The sequence below is a fragment of the Dasypus novemcinctus genome, chromosome 6 (genome assembly GCF_030445035.2).
Source record: "Dasypus novemcinctus isolate mDasNov1 chromosome 6, mDasNov1.1.hap2, whole genome shotgun sequence".
NCBI lineage: Eukaryota > Metazoa > Chordata > Mammalia > Cingulata > Dasypodidae > Dasypus > Dasypus novemcinctus.
In genome coordinates, this window is record NC_080678.1 from 82,063,294 (window position 1) to 82,081,499 (window position 18,206).

An 18,206-nucleotide genomic window follows, 5' to 3' on the forward strand; every position below is an offset into this window, starting at 1 on the left:
CCAAAATTTGTTTGGCCTCTTTTATAATTTCTATCTGTACTGTTTAATAAAAAATGTTTTCCTAATTTCCTTTAGTTTTTTGTGTAATGGATTCCTTTAGCTCATTGAACATATTTAAGATAGTTGACTTAAAGTCTTTGACTAATCATTCCAATGTAACAATGTCTATTTTGTAAACATTGTAATTTGTAAGTAAAAAGAAGTATAAAAAGAACAAAGGCTATGTCCTATGTATAAAGAAATAACAAATTAGAAATAATCTGTTATTGCTATAGTATACACTCAAGATTCAAACATGAAAACACTACACAGAAAGCAGAAACATTTTTTTAAAAAGATTTATGATCATAAATAGGTCATTGTCACAACACACTTCAGAATTGAAAAACAAACATTTTGGCTTTTTAGAAAAAAGTTTTTTCCCCTTTTTATCAATTCTTTCATCATTGAAAGGATTTGTACATTTTAAAATCTCCAGACTCCTAAGGCACAATATTTAATAAGAATGCTAATGTCACCACCCTGCTGCAGCAAGAGCAAGAGGCAAGGTGTTAGCACTAAGGAAAAGAGCAAATTGTATGGGAAAAAAATCATCGTCATAAAATGAAAAATAAAAAGAAACAGACTAAGTTATGAATATTTTAGTTAAGAAGCCCCAATGTTGTTATACAGGACATTGTATTCATTTTTTTTAAAAAAATCTAATTGTTTTAACTGAAAACAGATTTAATTCACCACAGAGGAGCCATGACAGAAGAGAGGGATTGGTAAAAAAGGCTTGGAGAAGAAAATCATCTTAGTGTATAGAGGGCCAAGCATCATATGGAGCCCAGGAATTAAGAGTCCTTGTTTATTAATAGTCTTCAGGCAGATTCAGAAAATAAACAGAAAGTAAGATTAGGTAAAGATAATACCCAGAAACATACTGCAAGTCATCTGTTTCTGAATCACTTGGCCCATTCATAGCCTATCACCCACAAACTGAGATGTAATGAAATATTAAAATTGGATGCTTAAAAACTGTATCTTTCATTTAACCAAAAAGTTCTTTAAAATATAACAATAAAAACTCCTCATTTTTAACCCTGAATTGTTTCGTCCTCTGTGATACCCACTGAATCTTAAGGTTTTACATGTAAAATGTAAGGATTTAGAATTACTGTTAAAAGAAAAAAAAAACCAACCCACAAAGTTAATGATTGTCCACAGATGAAACATGGGATGAGGTTCATGGCTGAATTGATCATGGAGTGTTAGTCAATTGTAAACTCTTGAAAGTTAAGACTGGGAAATATGTGTATCAGACACATTAGAGTAAAACAAGGGGAGAGAAACGGAAGCCTGTTTGTCATTCCAATTCTGACAAGGTGCATGGTCTTCGAAATTCTTGTCCACGCTCATGGAGCCATTTATTGGATACTGTGAGGGAAAAAAAAAAATTAATTTCCTCTCTATCTTGTTAGTATTTAGAAAAGTTTCAACAAGGCTAAAAATTCAAGACCAAAACCAGACAAAGGCAGATACTACTTAGGCAGTCTTTCAAAAACTTCAGTAAATATTGGAAATAAAGAATATATGTAAAAAAAGAAGTGCTTAAAAGTCTGTGTACATGCATTTCCTAAAGTTTCCATTATTCAATGTGAGGCTTGAAATGAGACACAAATGTTATGAAGATCCAGGTAATGACAGAACATCATTTTACCTGTTTTCAAAGCACAACCTCCAAAATAAAGACATTGTAAAAATGAACAAAAAGTCTTCACTCTAAAGGAACAACTCTAGATCAATCACCATTATTATGTGTGTTCATTGAGTTTCCTTGGTTCTAAGATAGTTTTTTAAAAAGGCATCTTGGGGAGCAGATGTAGCAAGTGGTTGACCATCTCCCTCCCACATTCAAGGTCCTGGGTTTGATCCCCAGTATCTTCTAAAAACAAACAAAAAAAACCAACTCTCATTAGGGAGTGGATGTAGCTCAGTGGTTGAGAGCCTGCTTCCCATGTATGAGGCCACGTTCAATCTCCTGTACCTCCTTTTAAAACAGAAAAAACAAAAAAAGCATCCCAAAAGGAACTAATTACCGATTTTCGACTTCATTTCCTGTATCATAGAACTCAATCAATAACATCAACATACACAAAATATAACCAACCCCTCTTCTACCTTTCTCAATCTCTGCATGTAATTTTATTCATCAAACCCAGTCAATTTCCATTTTGTGAATCAAAACTATTCTTTACTCTCTAATCCTTTTGCTTTTAGTCTAAGTTTTCATCATTGCCCATCCAGACAATGGAAAACAGCTTTCTAAACTCATCTCTCCCTGAATAGCCTTCCCTCACTCTACTGTAGTGGTTCTCAAATATAATTATCAGAGGAGATTTTAAAAATCCTAATAATCAGTCCCCACCCCTTAAGCTTGCCATGTCCAATAAAATAGCCATTAGACACGTGGCTACAGATCACTTACAATGTGGCTAGTGCTACATTGTGAAATTGATATATTTGGGTTAAATGAAATACACTGTTAACACTAATTTCACTTGTCTCAACTTTTTTTAATGGGCCAACCCTGACTCACATGATCCTAAGAGTTAGGGCTCCTTAAATTTTGTGCCCTAGGGTCTCACTAGCCTCACCCTAATTCTGGCCCTGGTGCCTAACATGCCTGGAAAACTACCACTCAATCTTCAGGACCAAATTTAAATTTTAGGTTTCTAAGAAGGCTTTAGGAGTCACCATTCTCTATCTTTGAATTATACATACACTGTAGTCTAATTTATCCATTAGCATGTCTCAAGCACATTATGAACCATTTGAGGGAAGATGTTACCTTATTCAATTGTGACTCAATGTTTCATGGACTAACAAGCAGAAATTAAATAAAATCTGTTATCAAAATTCTGATCTGTTGAATGCAAATTTACATTACAATCAGGAACTTCCTTGGTTGAATCCCTTACTGTGTTTTCATTTATTTATTTTTTGCATATTGTGTTATAAAGTCATATTAGGCCAAATCTGTGGGGTTGTTTTTATTTTAAAATGTTAATTATAATTTTCAAAATATGGAACAAAAATAAATTCTAGTCAAAGAATGTAAGGAATATTTACCCCATTTGTTTCCAACTAGTACTGGACAGGCCGCATGCCGTGTACTATAATCTCCTTCTCCACTGGCAAATAGATTATACCAGAAAACAGCAGTTCCCTATGGAGAACAAGAAAAATTATTCTCAAATAAAATGTCAGCTTCTCACTTAATGTATTACTTCATTCTTATTCTATTCCAGCTGAAGGACCCCTTCTATGGCAGTATCATATCTTCCTGTTAGAATTCTGAAAATGTGATTATATCACACCAAACATTTTTCATGATCAAATGGAAAAGTTAATACCACAAACCTGCTTTAAAAATTAAGGTATCTGTCAAAACAAAGCTAACATATCTTACAATATCAAGATGAAGGGGCAAATGCCATAAGGAGTTTGTTTTAGGAATGGAAATTTTACTGCATCCTATAACTTGCAGTATGTTATATTCTTGTTTTCATTCATCTCAAGATATTTCTAATTTCCTTGTGATATCTTCTTTGACCCATTGGTTGTATAAAAGAATGCATTAATTTCCATATATTTATGAATTTTTCAGATCTCCCCATCATTGATTTCTAGCTTCATTCCATTATGGTCCAATAAGATACTTTGTATGATATCAATCTTTTAAATGTATTAAGCCTTGTATTGTGATCTAACATAGGACCTATCCTAGAGAATATTGTGTGTGCACTTGAGAAGAATATGTACTCTGCTGTTGAATGAAATGTTCTGTATGTGCCTGTTGGGTCTAGTTGGTTTATATTGATAGTATTTTTCAAATCCTCTATTTCCTTATTGATTCTCTGTGTAGATGTTCTATTTCCTATTCTTTTTTCTCTCCCCCCTCCTCGCCACCCCCCCCCAGCTGTCTGCTCTCGGTGTCCATTCGCTGTGTGTTCTTCTGTGTCCGCTTGTATTCTTGTCAGCGGCACCCGGAATCTGTGTCTCGTTTTGTTGCGTCATCTTGCTGCCGCAGCTGTGTGTGTGTATGGCACCGTTCCTGGGCAGGCTGCACTTTTTTCGTGCTGGGCAGCTCTCCTTATGGGGCACACTCGTTGCACATGGGGTCCCCTATGCGGGGGACACCCCTGCGTGGCACAGCACTCCTTGTGCGCATCAGCACTGCACGTGGGCCAGCTCATCACAAGGGTCAGGAGGCCTTGGGTTTGAACCTTGGACCTCCCATGAGGTAGGCAGACACCCTATCCATTGGGCCAAATCTGCTTCCCTATCTCCTATTAATGCAGAACTCTTTCTCCCTTCAAATCTGTCAATGTTTGCTCAATACATTTTGGAGCTCTGCTGTGAGGTGCATGTATGTTTGTAATTGTTATATGTTGTTGGTGAATTGATCCTATTATTAATATTTGGTGCCTTTCTTTGTCCACTAGAACAGTTTTTTACTTAGTCTATATATTTTTAAAATTTTGAACATTTAATGCTTTATTTTACAACAATAATTTTTTACATTCATGTTATATATTATAATCAAAATAATTATTTGGAGCATTGCATTTTAGAAGAATACAATGCTCATTACTTCTATTAGTCTGTGACTATATCATTCTTTAATTGTTAATTCTGAGTCTTTTCTAAATTTTATGTATTTCCTATTAATTTCTTCAAAAAGATTGTTTCAATTAATACACTTTTTCATATGTCTCTGGGATATTTTTATTTGTTCATTTCTCCCCGAGGCCAATGTTAGTTTCTTTTAATTTATTTATTTAAATTTTTTAGCGTGGTGCATTTGTTACAATTCATGAAAGAACATTTCTATAACTTTACTATTAATTATAATCCATCATTACAATAGGATTCACTAGGTTGACAGTTCTATCTTTTAATTTTTATTCTAAGAACATACATATAATCTAAAATTTCCACTTTTTATCACATTCACATATATAATTCATTGCTGGTAATTATATTCACAATGTTGTGCTATTTCCAAAACTTTACAATCAACCCAAATAGAAATTCTAAACAAAATATGCATTAATTCCTCTATTCGTACCCCCAACCTAGTCCCTGGTAACTTAGATTCTAAATTCTAACTCTGACTTTACTTATTTTAATTATTTCATACTGGTTAGGTTTGTGCAATATTTGTCCTTTCTGTCTCATTTATTTCATTCAGGATAACATCTTCAAGGTTCAACTGTGCTGTCACACGAATCAGAACTTCATTCCTTTTTAGTGCTGGATAAGATGCCATTGTATGTATATACAACATTTTATTTATCTAGTTATCAGTTGATTAACACTTGGGTTATTTCTATCCTTTGGCACTTGTGAATAATGCTGCTATGAATATCGGTGTGCAAATATCTATTCAAGTTCCTGCTTTAAAAAAAAAAGATTTATTTACACTCGCTGTCTGTTCTCTGTGTCCATTTGCTGCACGTTCTTCTGTGTCTACTTGTCTTCTCTTTAGGAGGCACTAGGAACCGATCTCAGGACCTTCCGACATGGGAGAGAAGCACTCAATTGCTTGTACCACCTTAGCTCCCTGGTTTGTTGTGTCTCTCACTGTCTCTCCTGTGTCTTTTCTGTTGTCGTCATCTTGTTGTGCTAACTCTCTGCACTGCACAGGACACCTTGCTTCACTTGGAGGCCCCGGGAACTGAACCCAGGACCCCTCCATATGGTAGATGGGAGCCCAATTGCTTGAGCCACATCTGCTTCCCTTATTTCTCCTTGATTCAGCATTAGTGAAGTTCTCTTCCAGCCTCTATAATCCTCCAGTATTCTAAGCAAGTGTAATTTGTCCTTTTATCAGCAGAGACTTTTACAGGGAATACTTAATCTTGCACACTTGTGGTAGCAGAAGTATGTGGGATTCCAGCGAGTTGCCTACCAGCCACCAGCACTCTGTGTGATATGGACATGCATCAGCATGTTTTACTTGGAGTTAGAGAGATGGTGTTCAACATACTCAGGCCGTGTGGAAGCACAGAAATTGGCAGCACAGAAGAGCAGCCAAGGCTATTTTGTCTGAGACTATAGCCACTCTCACTTTCTTCTGGTACTACTTGAATAAAAATTTTTTTCCACCTTTTCACTTTCAACCTACTTGTCTTTGAATTTAAGATGAATCTCTTGTAAACAGCATAAAGTTGGGCCATGCTTTTTTATCTGGTCTTCTAATCTGCCTTTTGACAGTTTTACATTTACATCTAAAATAACTGCTTCTAATGCAGCACTTTGCCATTTTGCTCTGTTTTTTGTATGTTTATGCCTTTTTTTGGTCCTTCAATTCTTCCATTACTGCCTATTTTTGTATTTAGTTGCTTTTTTGCAGTGAATGGAAATTTTTAAGGACTAATCTCTGGTTGTTCATTACTTTTAGGTACTCATGGTAAATTGTGCTATGAAAGCTCTCAAAAATTGACCTAGAGATAATATAGTCCTTAACGTATATTACTTTTTGGAAAAAGTAATTAATTAATTAGATCATAAAATACAGATGCATCTCTTCTTCGGGGAAAAATAAGAGACCAAAAATATAAAAACAACAAATCATGTTTCAGGCACACAGGCTTACAAGCATAGTCATTAGTATCAAGTGCTCATCGTTGGACCATCCTGAGCTGCAGGGTGCCTGAAAGTTACCTCCTGAGAGCCTCCATGTTGCTCAAATGTGGCCACTCTCTAGGCCAAACTCAGCGTGTAAGTGCATTACCTTCCCCCCAGCATGGGACATGATCCCCAGGGATAAGCCTCCCTGGTGCCAAGGGATTACTACCAAGTAACAGTTGATTATGTAACTAGAAAAAGACCTTGAATAAAAGGGTCAACTCAGACCAGCAGAGTATCTCAGCCTAGATGTAATATCAGGTGTTAAAAACTGCTTTTTGTACTTGAATAAAAGGGGAAAATGGAAAGGACAAATGAGTTTATATGGCTACAAGTCTCCAAAAAAGAGTCGGGAGGTCATCAGAGGGGCCATGCTTATGCACGCCTCAGCAGGGTCCCAGAGGCAGCCAAAGTAGATACAAGCCCAGGTACTGGTTCTCCTGAGGGCCACAGAGACCCACAGGTTCTATGGTCATGGCAGATGGCTCTGGAGTTCAGTGCCATGTTAGTTAGCCTTACTTTGGAGTTTGTGTTCCTGAGTATGATGGAGTTGGACTCAGATGTGACCTTTCTAACACATGCTTCTTCTGTTACTTTTACCAGACCTGTGGTTGGTCCTGGGGTTGGTGTGTACTCAGGAGACCTGAATCTCTGGATTGTCCACGTGACAGTCAGGCCCTGAGCCTCAACAGACTTGCAACTCCTACCCTCCGGTTTATTGGACTTACCCTGGCCAGCTAACAGGGAGGTGAAGAAGGTCAACTACCACACTAGGGAGCCAAGAGTGCCTACAACTGCAAGCAGGAGAATTGCATCCATCATCCATGTGGAATCTAAGCCCCCTCTCAATATAGAGGTGGAGTGGACATAACCATCCCAGGGTCCACAGGATGGAAGAATAGAGTATGGATTAGAGTGGACTTACTGATATTCTGCTATGGAACTATTGTGATTAGTAATGGAAGAAACTGTAGCACTGATGTGGAGAAAGTGGCCATGGTAGCTGCTGAGGGTAGGAGAGGGAAGAAGAGATATGTGTGGGGGCATTTTCAGGACTTGGAGTTGTCCTGGGTGGTACTACAGGGACAGATGCTGGACACTATGTTCTGCCATGGCCCACTGGGTGGACAGGGGGAGAGTGTAAACTACAATGTAAACCATTATCCATGTGGTGCAGCAGTGCTCCAAAATATATTCACCAAATGCAATGAATGTCCCATGATGATGAAAGAGGTTGTTGATGTGGGAGGAGTGGGGTGAGGGGGGTGGGGGACATATGGAGACCTCATATTATTTTAAAGTAACATTTAAAAAAAAAATAAAGAGAGGAAAAAATAAAAACAAATCAGGTTTACCTTTTTGGGCCAAACACTAGCTCCTACTTCAGGAAAAACAGTGGCTCCTCCTGCTGACACATCACTCATCTATAAGACAGAGGGTATTATCAGAAGTACTAGTAGAATAAAGTAAAATATATACCATTGTGAGAAGGAGTTGGTACTGTATACTGTTTTATGAAAATACCTGGACTTTTACTTACATAGCTGGGTTTGTGTATGCTTCTCAGTTTTTAAAAAAACAAAACAATATGCTGTTCAGGTTTACAAACACAAGTGAACAACTATAATGAAATGCAATGGGAAGATAAAGTCAGGAGGGAGATGAGGACATAATTTGGGATAGGTACTTCTTTTATAGTCAGAGGTAAAAATATATTTTCTTGATAGAATCTATGAGGGCAGGAATTTTTATTGTTTTAATCATTGCTGAATGTTTACTACCTAGAATAGTACCTCAAGAAAAGTATGTATTCAATACATAGTTATTTAAAGAAATTAATTTAAATAAAATAGAACACCAAGAGAAAAATACTAAACCAAAATCAATTTTGCCATTTCTCATGGTAAAGAATCAATTTGCACTAAAAATTAGAAGATTAAGATTATATAAAGTTATAGTCATAAAGATAACCTAGAATAAAAACACAAATCTTCCAAATTAACAGAAAACAAGGCAAAAAAAATGCAGATAATATAGTGAAGACTTTTTTAAAAGGAACATTAAGTAGAATGTATAGAAATATTCAGAATGTATCACAAAGCAAAACCCAACTATAGTTATATCCAAGAGAAACATCTAAAACAAGTGACTTATAAACACTGAAAACAAGAAGACTTCCCAGAAAATATGATTGGTACCAAAGAAAACAGTTTGTTTTAATATCAGATATAGTTTAAAAGTAAAAATAATTTCTAAGGAAGGATATATTATTATGAGAAAAGATATAATCTTAATGAAAAACTAACTTTAATAAAATAGATATGCAGAAAAGAAAGTTATTACCAGATACTATGTGCCCCGTCTGTGAATATACTTAAATAATGGAAAAACCATGAATATTGATCTAATCAAAATACTATATAACTATATTAGGAAAAGAGGAAGGGTGTGCATTAAGTGGGAACAAATACTCTAACACAGATGGATTTTAAACAAATAATACAGCATCAATATCCATAAAGAAAAAAATTTCATGGAGAAATAAAAATACAGAAAAGGAAATACTAATGAGTCTTAAACATATGAAAATGTACTCAACCTCTCTAATAAGAGAAAAGCAAAATAAACCCAGAATTACCACCAATCTGATAGGTAAAAGATATGAAGATCAAAAAGTCTGACAAAAGTATTTGACAAAGTATCACACCAGAGGTAGGATATGAATTGGTACAACTTCTATGCAGAGTTCACCTCCAGAAAGTACCCAAAATTTCACAGCATGAATTTTGTATTCTGTACAATTTTCTCTCCTAGTTTTCCCTTTGTGGTATTTCTCCCTTGTTTTTAATTTATTTTATCTTATATGGATTTTTGTTAAGTACCAAAATCCTTTTAGAAATAAGATGGGAGTTATGAGAGTGATGGAAATAGTGAGGGAAGGCAGAAGGGTGAGAAAGTGGGTTTGATAGAGGGAGGATGGAATATAGAAAGAGGGCAAGGAAAATGGGAGAAATAAGGAAAAAGACAAACAGGGAAAGAAGGAAGGAAAGAGAAAAACAGAGTAAAGAGATACACAGTGATAAGTAGAGACTGAGATTAAATAGGTAACAAAAGAAATGCAGGGTTTCATATAATTCAAATGGGGAATAGGGGTAAGGATGAGAAGAGCAATGAAACAAGCAAAATCAAGTCCAGATATAAAAGATACCTTTTTAAGTTAAGGATAATACATTTGGGAAGTTATATTCTCCAAATCTAGTATGTCCCAATGTATAGTGTCCTACATGTTGTTCTTACAGTGTGACACAGGCCCTACCACTTGAGAGGAATCTCAACATCCCATCCTTTTGAACCTGGGCAAAACTTTGTAACTGCCACAATTAACAGAGTAGAGAAGTGACAAATGTGACTTCTAAAGGTAGGTCATACAAATGCCATGCAGTTTTGCCTTGTTCTCTTATGATGATTTTTCTATATAGTTTTAAAACTTTGATAAACAATGTGAAAGTGGTTACCCTTGTGGGACACTGTAATTTGGTGTTTCTTGAAGTGCATTATGATTACACCAAGCATGTTTACATTGTGAAAATTTACCAAGCTGTACACTGAAGATTATGCATTTTTCTGATGCATGCTATAACTCAATAAAAGTTTACTGAAATAATGTATTTACACAGAAATTCATAGAGATTATCTATACACACATAGATAACAGTCCAAACTCTAAAATATTAACAATTATCTCCCAATAGGACTATCAGTAATTTTAATTTTGTTTTTTTTCCTAAAAATTTCTATAATGAACATCTATATTATAATCTGAAAAAGTTGCAAAGCAAAAAATTCTTAACTCCCTTCACTCAGTTGTAAAAACTTGAAAGAAGGATAAAGCTAAGCAGAAGTTTATCTGAACCCAAAGTAAATGAGTCATGTCATAAATCCCAACTTAGAATGAAACTTCTACCCATAACTTACATAAAATAGCCATGTAGCAATTCTATTTCCAGTTCCCAGCTCTTTGAAAGCATCTGGTTCATCTTTCTGTAAATAAAAATAGACAATTCAATGGTGTGAAATTCCTTAATGCAAATACTCTAGTAGTAACCGAACTTCAGTAACACACAGAATGGTATGCCAAAAACCCAAAAAGCTTCCCTTATAATGTCTCTTGCATTATATACATCAGGCACTCAAATACTGGCAGATTGTTGCTTCAGCTTGCTCACTGAATACATCTGACAGGAACATTGGGGGTCAAAAATTTTGTTGAACCTAAACAAAAAGAGCCAATATCTACTATCTGTGGACTATTAAAAAAATCAACATCTACAATTATAGCTCCCCCCAAAAATCAAGACATAAGAGCCTCTTCTTAGCTACATTCATGAAGCCTATTTTATTCTCTGTGGGTAAAAAAAATCTATCTTGAGATTTACTTTGAACTCATGACCCATTCCAATGTTTACTACTATTATGATTATCTTTCTTTTGGACAATAAGCAATTTAAACTGGGTAAAGAATTCAGAGCCGTAAAACTTAAATCTAAATTAAAACAGGGAGCGGATGTGGCTCAAGTAGTTGGGCGCCCACTCCCCACATGGAAGGCCCAGGTTCAGTTTCCAGTGCTTCCTAAAGAAGATGAGCAGGCAAGAAGCAGACACAATGGGCAGAAAATGAGCAGACAGACAGGGAACTATCGGGATGGGGAGGAACTATCTGGGCAAGCGAGAGAATATAATATAGTCTCTTGGCAATTGTCCTAGAAAAATGGAAACATTTTTCACACAGAAAGTTTTACACAAATGTTCAAAGCATCCTTATTTGCATTAACCAAAAACTGAAATCACTCAAATAGCCTTTAGTGAATGAGTGGTTAAACTCATTCATTAAAGTATTCCATACCAAAGACTACTATTTCAGCAATAAAAAGGAACACACTATTGATACACGGAAGAACTTGGATGAACCTCAAGGGAACTATGCTGAGTGAAAAAGACCATCTCAAAGAGATGCATACTCTAAGCTTCCATTTATATAACATTTATGAAATAACAGAAGTACAGATTAGTGGTTACCAGCAGTTAGGGAAGGGGGACAAGAGGATGTGTGTAGCTATAAAGCAGTACTGTGAAGAAGCCTTGTAATGACAATACAGTTATATATCTTAATTGTAAAGGTAGTTACACAAAGCTATACATGTGATAAAACTATATACAGCTACACAGATACAAAAGTGCAAATATAACTGGTGAAATCTGAATAAACTGTGTGGATTGTACCAATATCAATTTACTGGTTTTGATAACATACTGTAGTTATGTAAGATGTCAACACTGGGAGAGGCTGGTGAAAGAGTACATGGGACCCTCCTGTACATTTCTCTGTAACTTCTGTGACCCTATAATTATTTCAAAATATGAATTTTAAAAAATACAATTTAATTATAATAATGCCAGGTTTGAACTGTACAGTCTTTCTAAGATCCTCAGATATTTTTCAATAACTAAAGATAGAAGGATGGCGGTGGACTTGGCCCAGTGGTTAGGGCGTCCGTCTACCACATGGGAGGTCTGCAGTTCAAACCCCGGGCCTCCTTGACCCGTGTGGAGCTGGCCCATGCGCAGTGCTGATGCACGCAAGGAGTGCCCTGCCACACAGGGGTGTCCCCTGCGTAGGGGAGCCCCACGCGCACGGAGTGCGCCCTGTGGGGAGAGCCGCCCAGCGCGAAAGAGAGTGCAGCCTGCCTAGGAGTGGCACCGCCCACACAGAGAGTTGACACAGCAAGATGACGCAACAGAAAGAAACACAGATTCCCGTGCTGCTGACAACAGCAGAAGCGGACAAAGAAGACACAGCGGATAGACGCAGAGAACAGACAACCGGGGTGTGGGGGAAGGGGAGAGAAATAAATAAATCTTTAAAAAATAGATAAAAATAAAAATAGAAGGAAATCAAACTAAATAATATATTTTTTGCTGGCCTACACAGAAAAATATCCTGAGATTTGGGGATTAAGTCAAAAAAGGACTCTAATGCAAAACAGACTATGTTTTCTTTACCCCAAAATCTATACTTTTTAAAAAATGGCAATAGGTCAAGAAGTTTATTGAAATACTGGCACAATTCCTTAGAATTCTATGTAATTATGGGGAAGCTTTAATTAAGATTTGGCAATACCAAAACATACCTAAATGTGTTAAAGAAGTAAAAATGGGCCAATGTTTTTTTGTCTTAAACAAGAATACTTGGGGAAGAGCAAGTTTTTACAATCCTCAGGAATACTAATTCTAGACTTCCATATTCTATAATAAAGAATATTACATATTGTCTATTCTTTCTAGTCTCATTAACATCTTTTATATTTTTCTATTCCTATCTCTTAAAATGCATTCTTGTGGGGTTGACAGCAAGATGGTGGCAGAGTAAGGAGCTCCTGGAGTCAGCTCCTGCTACAGGGCAGTTAGTGAACACCCAGAACTCTCCGGAGCTAGCTGAAGCACCTGTTTTGGGGCATCAGGGGGCCAGAAGAGCATCCTGCAACATCCTTGGAGGAATGGAAGGAGGCTGCTCATCTGCAGAGAAGACTCCTAAGTAAAGTGCTCCATGCCCCGGAGGCCAGTGCCCATCCTCCACCAGAGGCACAAGCTGCCTTGGGAGCTATTCCTGGGCTGGAATTAAAAGCTCCACTTCCCAAAAAAAGGGGGAGGAAGAGACGGACACCAACTTCAGCTAATGATGAGTAAAATTCAGCGAGCTACAGTATAACCCTGAGAACAGCTAAAGTTTGAGCCTGTCCAAGTCAGAAAGAGGGAACCACCATCTTAACTCCACACCTGGCACAAGGGGAAGCGGGGCGGCCTGAGAATCCCCGTGCTGGTGGGGACCGGCTTATTTCCATCCAGGTCAGACTGCAGTTCTAGCCTACGACCCAGTGCCACCTCCACTGGGAGGAGGCTGCAGGGACCTGCGCCAGCCTCTCCAGGAAATTGTGGAGGCCAGTGATTGTCCTACTCTGGCGGCACAGGCCACCCCAGGAGCTGTTCTGTGACCAGAATTGGAAGCTCCATTTCCCAAAAACAGGGGAGAAGGAGAGAGTTGGCTGCCGATTTCAGCCACTGACTAGGATGGCTAAGGAATAACCTTAGGAACAGCTGGGGTGTGAATTCGTCCAAGTCGGAAAAAGGCCGGTGGCCGCCATTTTGACTCTACCCCCAGCCTGAGGTGATCAAAATCACAGTGATGGTAGGAACTGGTTTCTTTCACCTGGATCAGCCCACAGCCCAAGCGTAGGCTTCAGTCCCACCTCTGGCAGGGAAGAGGCTGGCTAGCTCAGCATCAGTCTATCCAGGTAACTGAGGGTACCTTTGGCTGGCACAAACTGAATAATTAAAAGTCCACTGGAGCAACTACAGTCATCTTGGACCTGCAATGTATAGACTGCTGCCCACATCTGCAGCTCCATCCATGCCCCAGGCAGGGAAGAAAGGGGAGTGAAGTTTCATCAGTTGCTCTGGGCAATTACAGTCTAGGCCTGCATGGCTTTGATTATTCCACACAGCTATGACTCTGTCCCTACCCCTGTCAAAGGAGAAAGTTGGGAGAAGCTTCACTGGTTACTGGTACAGTGAGGGCAGCTTGAGCCTCTACAGTTTACAGCACCAATTACAACCTTGACTCCTACTGCACAACCAGCAAGGGAGAAAGGGCAGGAACCCTAAACTAAAGAGAAAAACTGCACCCAGAATAAATACTCCTGTAATCCAGATGCCAAGACACCAACAAAAAATAATAATCCACACCAAGAAACAGGAAGCTATGGCCCAGTTAAAGGAACAAGATAAGCCTCCAGATGACATAAAGGACTTGAAACAACTAATCATAGATGTTCAAACAAATCTCCTTAATAAATTCAATGAGATGGCTAAAAAGATAAAGGATATTAAGAAGACACTGGATGAGCACAAAGATTTGAAAGCACACACAAAAAAACAGCAGATCTTATGGGAATGAAAGGTACAATAAAGGAAATTAAAAATACACTGGAATCATATAATAGCATATTTGAGAAGGCAGAAGAAAGGATTGGTGAGTTTGAAGAAATGGCCACTGAAAGTGAACATACAAAAGACCAGATGAAGAAAAGAATGGAAAAAATTGAACAAGGTCTCAGGGAACTAAATGCCAGTAAAAGACATCACATACTTGTGATGGGTATCCCAGAAGGAGAAGAGAAGGGAAAAGGGGCAGAAGGAATATTTAAAGAAATAATGGTAGAAAATTTCCCAACCCTATTGAAAGACATAGATATCCATGTCCAAGAAGCACAATGTACTCCCATCCGAAAATATCTCAATAGACCAACTCCAATACACATACTCATCAGAATGTCAAATGCCAAAGACAAAGAGAGAATTCTGAGAACAGCTAGAGAAAAGCAATGCATAATATATAAGGGATACCCAATAAGATAAAGTGCTGATTTCTCACCAGAAACCATGGAGGAAAGAAGACAGTGGTCTGCTATATTTAAGATACTATGAGAAAAAAACTTTCAGTCAAGAATTTTATATCCAGCAAGACTGTCTTTCAAAAATGAGGGTGAAATTAGAATATTCACAGAAAAACAGAAACTGAGAGAATTTCTAAGCAAGAGACCAGATTTTCAGGAAATATTGAAGGGTGTGCTAGAGCCTGAGAAATGAAGATTGTTATCAATGAAAATAACTAAAAGTATCAAAAGAGTTGTGAAAATAAAATGACAGATAAAACTCAAGTAGTCAGGAATAAACTTAACCAATGATGTAAAGCACTTATAGTCAGAAAACTGCAACCCAATATTAAAAGAAATCAAAAAAGTCCTAAATAACTGGAAGAACATTCCATGCTCATGGATTGGAAGACTAATATCATTAAGATGTCAATTCTACGCAAATTGATATACATATTCAATGCAACCCTGATAAAAATTCCACCAGCATTTAAAAAAAAAGAATTGAAAACACAATTAGCAAATTTATTTGGAAGGATAAGGGGTCCTAAATAGCCAGAAATACCATAATAGGAAAAGAAACCCTCATCTCTGGACTTTAAATCATAAAACCATGCTATAGTGGTAAAAACAGCATGGTACTGGCATAAAGACAGATACATAGACCAATGGAACCAAATTGATGGCTCAGAAACAGACTCTCACATGTACGGTCATGTGATTTTTGACTAGCCTGTCAAACACACACAGCTCAGGCAGAACAGTTCATTCAGCAAAATGGTGCTGAAAGAACAGGATATCTATAGCCAAAAGAAGGAAAGAGGACCCCTATCTCACACTTAATCCAAAAATTAACTCAAAATGGATCAAAAACCTAAAAATAAAAGCAAGAACCATAAAAATTCTAGAAAAAAATTGTGGGAAAATATCTTCAAGACCTGGTGGTAGGTGGTAGATTCTTAATGGAGATAAGAGAAGGACTGAGATGGACTACTGATGTTTAATGTATGTAGAAATTAATTAACTTTACTGTAAAAGTGTGGAAATGTATAGACTGGATGGTAAAAATAGTAATAGCTAGTTTATAAAGAGGGATGTGGCTGAAAATGGTAGTCTAGGGATGTAAATGCCAACTGACAGAATGCTAGAGAATAATCTAGGAACTGAATAGCACAGTAAACCAAGAGGTGGGTCAGAATTGCGGTTGATGGTACAGATGCAAGAGTGTCCTTTGTGAGCTAGAGCAAATGTACATCACTACTGAAGGGTGGTGGGAACACATGGGAAAAATACAACTGGAATGACCTATGGACTGTGGTTAGCAGTAATAATATTCTTGCATCTATGCCAAAAATGTACTGTGTTGATAATGAGGCAGTATGGAAAATGTGAGCCAAATGTATACTATGGACAAGGTAACAATCAGATGATATTATCTTAACTGTAACAAATGTTCCACCACAGTATGGTGTATGGTGTAGTGATAGAGGGGTGTTGCTTGGGAATCCTGCATATGTGCATGATTGTTTTATAAGTTTACAACTTCTGTCAAAAAATGTTTAAAAAATAATAAGGAGGAAACGGACTTTGGCCCAGTGGTTAGGGCGTCCGTCTACCACATGGGAGGTCCGCGGTTCAAACCCCGGGCCTCCTTGACCCGTGTGGAGCTGGCCATGCGCAGTGCTGATGTGCGCAAGGAGTGCCGTGCCACGCAAAGGTGTCCCCTGCGTGGGGGAGCCCCACGCTCAAGGAGTGCGCCCGTGAGGAAAGCCGCCCAGCGTGAAAAGAAAGAGCAGCCTGCCCAGGAATGGCGCCACCCACACTTCCCGTGCCGCTGACGACAACAGAAGCGGACAAAGAACAAGACGCAGCAAATAGACACCAAGAACAGACAACCAGGAGAGGGGGGGGAATTAAATAAATAAATAAATCTTTAAAAAAAAAATAATAATAATAATAATAAGGAGTGTTGGGGGTAAAATACACCAAATGTTAAGATAAGGACTATAATTAGTAGTAAGATTTTGATAATATTCTTTAATAATTTGTAACAAATATCTCACAACAATGCAAGGTGTTGGTGGAGGGTTGATGTATGGGACCCCAGTAAGATGTTATGCATGTTTGCTTTGTAAGTTCACAACTTTTACTCTTTGCTTAACTGTTCATGTATGTTCAGATATAAATGACACAAAAATAATAATAATAGGGAGGGTTGGGGAAAATACGTTGGCTAGTAGTAATATTTTGACAGTGCTCTTTAATCATTAATTAAAAAGGCTTAACAACAATGTGAGGGTGTTGGTGGTAAGGTGAGTTATGAGAGTCCTGTATGATGTTATATGTGTTTGTTTTGTAAGTTCAAAAATTATTTCTATACACTTATTGTTTATATATATATGTGTGGGTGATATATTTCAATAAATTAATGAAAAAAAGCATTCTTGTAATTTCTTCAGATCTATCTTCAAATTTATTAAGTTGCTTTAGCTGTTTGAAATCTGTTTTTTAACTCATCCACTGAATTTTAAATTTCTACAATTATTTTTTTCTACCTAAAGTGTCTATTTGTGTAGGCTGAATCACTTAGTTTCTTAATCACTTCTATTTCATTTTTTATATTTACTGGGTATTTTTTATCTGATAATTCCAATATCTAAAATCCTAGGAGTATCTAAATCTGTTGATTCCTTCAGTCTCACCACTGATATCTTATTACCAATTGGTAAATTTTTTTAAGTGAGTCATATTTAGCTGAACTTATTTAAGATTCCTGAGGCACTAGAATGAAGATGCTTCTCTCCCGGGAGGATGAGTTTGTTTCTAAGAAGGAGTACTACCAAACAGTACAAGATGGTACATTAGAAAGACATTGGATTCTTTCCTCTCCCAGAAAAATAGCTAGAAGATGGGCAGAAATGGCCTGGGGAAAAAAAACAAGTACTAGGGTTTAGGACACCAGGCAAAAGCTGGACACAGCCCAGAAGAGAAGGGGCAAAGGAAAAGGACCTTGACAGTTCAGACCATGAGTAGAAGAAA

General features: G+C 37.4%; 1 protein-coding gene across 2 annotated transcripts in view; it reads right to left on the bottom strand.

The window, feature by feature from the left end:
• Nucleotides 1-401: 401 nt before the first annotated feature.
• P4HA1 (prolyl 4-hydroxylase subunit alpha 1) overlaps nt 402-18,206 on the bottom strand; it is a 113,358-nt gene continuing 95,553 nt past the window's right edge. For both annotated transcript variants that reach the window (XM_058299004.1, XM_058299005.1), the window contains exons 12-15: nt 10,654-10,719; nt 8,034-8,102; nt 3,115-3,211; nt 402-1,419 (exon numbers count right to left, since the gene is read on the bottom strand). In XM_058299004.1, the coding sequence (XP_058154987.1) occupies nt 1,349-1,419; nt 3,115-3,211; nt 8,034-8,102; nt 10,654-10,719 (303 nt within the window). In that variant the 3' untranslated portion in view covers nt 402-1,348. The remainder of the gene's footprint in view (nt 1,420-3,114; nt 3,212-8,033; nt 8,103-10,653; nt 10,720-18,206) is intronic.